The 7,729-nt window shown below is 34.2% G+C and overlaps 1 protein-coding gene across 5 annotated transcripts in view; it reads right to left on the bottom strand.

Moving 5' to 3' along the window:
* Positions 1–6,049, bottom strand: part of wwox (WW domain containing oxidoreductase) — a 245,073-nt gene extending 239,024 nt beyond the window's left edge. For 4 of the 5 annotated variants that reach the window (XM_016532697.1, XM_016532701.1, XM_016532698.1 and 1 more), the window contains exons 1-4: positions 5,828–6,049; positions 5,587–5,651; positions 5,346–5,403; positions 3,137–3,306 (exon numbers count right to left, since the gene is read on the bottom strand). In XM_016532697.1, the coding sequence (XP_016388183.1) occupies positions 3,137–3,306; positions 5,346–5,403; positions 5,587–5,651; positions 5,828–5,934 (400 nt within the window). In that variant the 5' untranslated portion in view covers positions 5,935–6,049. The remainder of the gene's footprint in view (positions 1–3,136; positions 3,307–5,345; positions 5,404–5,586; positions 5,652–5,827) is intronic. The other variant, XM_016532700.1, reaches the window with a different exon arrangement.
* Between the last annotated feature and the right edge of the window lie 1,680 nt (positions 6,050–7,729).

Below are 7,729 nucleotides of genomic sequence, written 5' to 3'. Positions count from 1 at the left end.
TATACACACACACACACACACACACACACACAGACAGAGTTAATCATTAAATATGTAAAAAAGATGAAACAAAGAATGTAGTCAATAAAATAAAATGCTCAATAGTTATAATTCAACATTACTATTTTGTGGTCCAAGCTTGCTAAATCCAGTGGTTTGGTGTGGAAACAGCAGATTTGAGCCGAAGCCTGCGCACAGGTCTCAGGTCAGACGCTGTCAGGTGTGTTGTGACGGGACGCTTGAGTGAAGTGAACGGCGCTTGAGACGCTAAATAACTTCTAGTTGGTTCAATAGAGGAGAATTAAGGAAAGCGCCCAAGTCGCTAATGGGAATGAATGGGAGGCATCAGCCGGGGTCAAACACGCACCGCAGGATCAATGCACGGGTGCAGGTGTACCGCGCCACAACCGGAGAACACGCTAACGAGAGAGAGAGACAGAGAGAGAGAGAGAATCTGAATCAGAAATCAAATGTCTCCTCTATGCAGATGATTTAGTCATTCTGTCAAAAACAAAAGAGGGACTACAACAGCTCCTCGACATCATAGAGACATTCAGTCAAACATGGGCTCTTAAAATCAACCTCGCAAAAACAAAAATAATGATTTTTCAAAAGAGACCCAGGTGTAAGGAAAATAAACACACTTTCAGAGCGGGAAACCAGGTCCTCCAACACACCCATGAATACAGCTATCTGGGACAAAAAAAAGCATTATAACACCTCCTACTCTAATTACCATATAATGGGGTTTGTTTATTAGACATATATTACTGCCACGGCTATTCAAACAGTAAAGCGTGTCATGGTTTCAAATGTAAACGTCAAAACAATTATTACAATAAATAAAACCTCTAATTAATACGATTGAAAATATTAGAACAAATACATGGAACAAGTGTCTTGCATGTACAGCTATTGTTTGGTGATATGCTGTTAAATATGCTAATAAATCTATAGTATTTAAGAACTTACAGAACTACAGTGTGCAATAAAACCCTTGTAAATTTGCGTCACAGACATTTTTGTGCAAGCGAACATAAATAATCCACAGATATTCAACAAGAAGAGGCTGTTAGGGTTAAAATACCTACAATTACGTAAAACAAATTCAATAAAATAAATGAAAAATATATAAAAATAACATATAATAAAATATGAATATAATATAATAAAATGTATATTTGCAAATGTGACACGCAGAGCTTCCCTGCCCTCTAGTGTTCAATCACGTGACACTACAATCTCTCACAATTAATCAGAAGATGCATTTAAGTATTTGTAATAATCAACTATTATTTCATTATAATAAATAATATGATTATGCAATATATTTTAATATTAAGTATTTCATATTTATATTTTACATGCACTTTAAGCAAGATGTGTTAACAATGGTTAACAATGCAGTCAAAACTCAGAAGTATTTTGATAACAATATTTAATAACATGATGGTTGTAGATTAAGATGACATTAATCTCAATACTCAAAAATGTGAATATGAACGGCTCAGAATTAAATTAAAACTACATTATTCATCAGTTTTTCATATTCTTTTTTGTCTAACTTCTCTTTTTCTCTGAAAAATCAATTATAGATTTTTAAGTGTTTTTGAAAGAAGTCTATTATGCTTAACCAGGCTGCATTTATTTGACCAAAAATACAGTAAAACAGTAATATTGTGAAATATTACCACCAGTGTTGTTATTGTTAAATAAATATAGAACTATTCAAAATATTAGATGGAGAAAAAAAAACATAAATAAAAAGAAATGTTGCCTTGGCAACTAATTGAAAAAGTATTAAAATTACTAATAAATAAAAAATGTATATATTAAAAAAAAAGTATAAAAGTATATAAATACTAAAACAACACTGATTGTTACCATTTAAAAGAACTGTTTTCTATGTGAATATATGTTCAAATCTAATCTATTTCTGTGATCAAAGCTGAATTTTCAGCATCATTACTCCAGTCTTCAGAGTCACGTGATCTTCAGAAATCATTCTAAGATGCTGATTGGCTGCTCAATTATTAAATAAAAAGAAATGTTGCCTTGGCAACTAATTGAAAAAGTATTAAAATTACTAATAAATAAAAAATGTATATATTAAAAAAAAAGTATAAAAGTATATAAATACTAAAACAACACTGATTGTTACCATTTAAAAGAACTGTTTTCTATGTGAATATATGTTCAAATCTAATCTATTTCTGTGATCAAAGCTGAATTTTCAGCATCATTACTCCAGTCTTCAGAGTCACGTGATCTTCAGAAATCATTCTAAGATGCTGATTGGCTGCTCAATTATCAATTATTATTGGTGCTCAATTATTAATAATGGTTCTTATTATTAGCAATGTTGCAAACAGTTCTATTTCTTATGAACAGAAAGCTAAAAACACTTGAAATGCTGAAATAGCATTCACTTGTCTTTTGTAACATAAATGTCTTTAATGTCCCTTTTTGTCAATTTAATGCATCCTAACTGAATAAAAGTATTTATTTTGAACGGTAGTGTACACTACGTATAAAACCCTTCAGAATCAGAAACAGTGACAACTGCAAACCCTCCAAAGAAAACAGCACTTCATTTCAAATACACTGAAATATGTGCTTCTGTTTGTTGGCTGAAGGCTGTATTTGCATAGATGTGAGGAACATTTATCATAGTGGTGTTGGATTATTAATTGTCTTTAAATTAAATCAGTATCGCGCCAAGTGTCTTTAATAAGAGCTTGATAATAATTTAGATTGCCTTTCAAATCAGAGTAATCAGTCTAAAGCATTTATGAAGAATTATAAAGTATTTAGATTCACATTTATTTTTAAGACATCAACATCTAATCATTTAAATGCTAATGTTGACTGATGTTTCAGTGAGAACACATAAATAATCCTGTAGTGCCACCTACTGGACACACACTGCAATGCAGCGCCTGCAACTGATTATGCTCAAACTGTCTTTGATTATAAAAGAAAACAAAACATTAAAAAAATAAATAAAAAAAAAAGGGGTGATTATCATGTAGAGTAGCTTACTAAGCGCTATGACGCTGCCTTTACTGTAGGTCAGTAATAATAATGGCAGATGCAGCAGGCGTGTGGTGAGCTCTGGTTGAGTTCTGGGACTCACCGATGCCAGAGTTTGCTCCGGTAATCACCACCACCTTATCAGACAGGTCACAGTCCTGCAGGACCTCCAGAGCCGTGGTGTTCCCATCGAAGCGCTTGGGTTTCACCTGCATGTCCTCTACGGTGAAGGCCTGCCGAGGGTCAAAATATGTTGTGCGTTTGTTGATGTGGCTGATGAGAAGAAGAGAATAGAGAAACATTACAAACCAGAAGAGCTGAACAGCAGAGAAGCCATAACACACATTAAAACACTTTTTTTTTATATTAAAATATAATATACAGTGGGTACGGAAAGTATTCAGACCCCCTTAAATTTTTCACTCTTTGTTATATTGCAGCCATTTGCTAAAATCATTTAAGTTAATTTTTTTTTCCTGAGGAATGGCAGAGGATCCCCAAGTCCAGGTGTGAAAAACTTGTTGCATCAAAAAGACTCATGGCTGTATTAGATCAAAAGGGTGCTTCTACTAAATACTGAGCATTTTTCAGTTTTTCTTTTTTAATAAATTTGCAAAAATGTCAACAATTCTGTTTCTTTCTGTCAATATGGGGTGCTGTGTGTACATTAATGAGGAAAAAAAAATAACAAATGATTTTAGCAAATGGCTGCAATATAACAAAGAGTGAAAAATTTAAGGGGGTCTGAATACTTTCCGTACCCACTGTATGTGTGTGTGCGTGTGTGTATGTGTATGTATAATACAATATTATAATAAAACAGACACAGCATTCCTAAATGAGACCTGAACGTCTCTAATTGCCCAGGTGTGACGGATTTGAATAAAGTTTTCTATTTTAACTTCCATTTAAGTTTTATTATTATTTTTATTATTATTATTAGTAGTAGTTAGGGGCTGTAGTCCCTATTGTTTCCGTTGGTTTTCTTATTATTATTATTCCTCCCCAATGGGAGTCTATGGCAGCCCTATGAACTGTAAGTAGGAAAATTATGAAATTTGGCACACTTGTAGTGATTGCCATAAATAGTGACCTGTCCAAATTTGGGGTCCCTAGGACCAACTCTATAGCACCGCCACCAGATCAAAAATTCACTTTTCAAATGGTTATAACTTTTGAACCCTTTGATCTAGAAATATGAAACTTAGTACACGTGATTCTCCTCATGCTGATCACATTCAATAGCCTACTTTAAGACTCCACGAAAATTGGCTCAGATGATCTTCGGAGCGGCACAGAAATGATTGAACAGATTTTTTATATTCATTTTCGTTCAAAAGTTATGACGTCACAAACTTCTGGAAGTTGACCCAAAATTGGTTCAGAGGCTGTATCTCGGCCAAACTTTGATCAATTGAAATGAAACTCGGTGTGCTACATCAGCACCATGATCTGAGGGTCCATGCCAAAGTTGGGAACAGCGCCACCTACGGATCATGAGATATCAAAAACAGACATTTGTGCTTATAACTTTGGAACAGTTAGTCAGAAAATCGTGATCTTGGTGTCTATGGATTCCTTGGGTCATGCCGAATCTGTGCAATATTTGGAAGGTATCACTGACAGCATGTCCCAGAGGACAAACTGTGCGTAATGTGTCATTTTGATTCCTTGATTTCTTTTAGCTACTTACTGAACTCATGGAACACTTGAAATGTGTCCCCGTGTGGCTGCTTGCAGCTATATTTAGTATTATTATTATTATTATTAAATAGGTGTGGTCCAGACTACTGAATTATCATATTAATTATTAATGATTTAATATATTCATGTATTATTAATGATCTCAATTTGCTCATTATTTATGATCCTATCCTTTTTCCTGACAAAATACTACATACTGTATCATATATTCTATTACGACAATATAATATAATATAAAAACTAAGTTTTACAACAATTTATTTTATTTGTTGGTTAATTAATTTATCACAGCATTTATCATCATGATATCTTTGCATGTATCTGCTTGTGTACAAGAATAATTTTCCAGGAAGAAAATATTGCAAATATTTAATGTGCATATCTGCTCATTTTTTGTTTTGTGAAAATGTATTAAATTTATAATTTATTTTGACATTTAAATTAATTATTAATTAGCCTAAAAGCTAGGAGACATATACAAAAAGCTCACATAACGACTTAAGGGAAACTATAATATATTATATTATTCATTGCAGCAAAATATACTTCCTTCAAACACAGTCCATAAAGTGAAATTATGAGGAGAAAATAATATTCACTGAACTCACTCAACATAGAAGACTTGGCCTTTATCATCGGTCTCCTGCTCCCATCCATATGGCAAAGCTAAAAAATTATTAAAATAAAATAAAATACATTCTGCAAATTACTTAATCGTTTAGTTATTCTTCATCACTGCTTATCAAAACAGGTCAATCTCCTGACAAAGCTCTGCACACTTCATGCATGTTTCTTAATCATATTGAGATCAATATTTAAGTGTGATTGATGGCTGAATATGCATCTTACCTCCAGCACAGCGTTTCTTCTTCCCAGTTTTGGGATGCTCCCATTGAGTCTTCATTTCCTCGTGGCTGAAATGAATGATGATACTTGAGTGCTAATGTCATGTGTCAATCATTCTATAAATCACATCAGAAACGCGCTTGGGTTGCTATACACTCCCATTTCTTGCATTAATAGCAGAAATGAAAAGTGTAACTGCACATGTTTATCTCAAACGTGTGTGTTTTGTGTGTCAAACCCTCACTTGGCATAATAAACCCATCCGTCTTTAGTGGACCTCTCTTCCCAGCCGGGAGGAAGCTCGTCTTCACTGTCTGTATCATCCATTCCGGCGTATTTAAGAGCTGCCATCGCGGACTGACTGTTTTCAAGCAAAACTCATTCAAGTTCTCAGTGAAATTGATCTTACAGCAAATTCACGTTGCAATAATCCTGCCGGACCACTTCCGCAATCAAGACGTGACGTAGCGTCGGTGCGCGAGAACTGCGAGTGGCGCCTGAATGACACGGGGTTCTGAAATGGGCGGGGCTTAGCGGCCTGGTCAGGTGCGACGGGTCCAAATTAATACTTTTCTATTTTGTCTTGTGATGTAAGTTTTTTAGTGTTATATGTCAGCAGCTCATATTTCTCATATTTTTATTATTCATCTCTGCAAAAGAAAATTAAGAAAATATATTTATGCTTTTTCTATATTTTTTTCCATACCATATACACCAATGGGGCAAAAAAAATTAAAAACTTAAATGCCTAAAGATTCACCTCTCCTAAAATCTCAAGTCTACTCAACATGTGTGGCCTTTTAGACATATATATTAGTCTTTTTTGATAGATTTTGGTCTTTGTGTGTCAACGGTCTTCAGTGAAAGCACCTATTACAGATAGGATGTTGTCACGTGGTACCTGTTACTTTTTTCAGCGCTGATCAGAATGGACCAATCAGGATTCAGAGCCTTTTTCAACGGCTCTGCCAGGATTGTGCGATTACAAAAATACTTAACTTGCAAGTGTTAGTAAGACAAAGACCGTTCTGATATTTGAAAAGTGTCAATAAAGGATTTTTGATTCAAACAAGCCTTCGAGTTGCACCTTACGGTTAGTTGAAGGTAAGTAGGAGAAACACTGTGTGTGCGTGTGTGTAAATACTCCGAAACAAGACATCACATTTAGCTCATATTTGAGTTATTTTTGCCCCATGATGGCCAAACTTTGTTTCAATAAATTTTGACATGAAAATCGAAAAATAAAAATGCATAGACCATCGTATGCTACTTTATTGCTTAATTTCATTAGAGAAACTTGTATTTCTCTTTTGTAACAGCTTGTCAATTTCCATAGTTTTGGTGGCAGTAAACGGGTAATTATTACTTATATCATACAGTTCAACTAATTGGACTTACTGTTCTCACATTTACATGCAACCAGGACAAAAAATAATAACATTGTTAGTGATACTTTATTGTAAGCAAAAACCTCAATTTCAATCATTCAGTGTGTGGATAATCTGGAGTCAATATATTAATAACAATAACCAGCTAACAGTGATTAACTTTGCAGTTTCTGAGCTTTAATCCAAACTTGTATTAGCCAAATGGACTTGCGTGAACATAAAATCAACATAAAATCAATTTAGCTAAGGCCTCAGTTCAAACAATCAAAAAAGTGGCAACTCTGCCCGTAATCATCACCAGTAATGACAATTCAAATTAGATTACTAATCTTAACACAAGACCCATTCATTCTTCTCTGCAACACTAAAGTGTAGGGATGAGCCGATACGAGTATCGGTACCGAACGGTTCACAGGGCTATTTCCAAATGGAAGTGATCATCCCGATCCTCTTGGAGTGGGGACTTTGGAGTGAGCAGGGCACGTGTGTGCCTTTATGTAGTAGTTTGGAATGCACTTGGCAAAGCGAGCGACGTAATTTCCTCATTATCTTCAGCTGGCATGATCCCGTGACAACACAGCACGGTGTCCGTCAGCAGATTCGCTGTTTTACTGTCATACATGTCTTTTTATTGTTGTTAGCATAACTGTTGAAAATAAACATACATTTTATATTTTAAAAAGTTTGTAAAATATGCTATATAATATATAAAAACTAATATATATATATAACACTTTTTTAAATATAAAATGTATATC

The sequence above is a fragment of the Sinocyclocheilus rhinocerous genome, unplaced genomic scaffold (assembly GCF_001515625.1).
Source record: "Sinocyclocheilus rhinocerous isolate Xijiao unplaced genomic scaffold, SAMN03320098_v1.1 scaffold63, whole genome shotgun sequence".
NCBI classification, from domain to species: domain Eukaryota; kingdom Metazoa; phylum Chordata; class Actinopteri; order Cypriniformes; family Cyprinidae; genus Sinocyclocheilus; species Sinocyclocheilus rhinocerous.
This window is presented reverse-complemented; position numbering and strand designations above follow the sequence as displayed.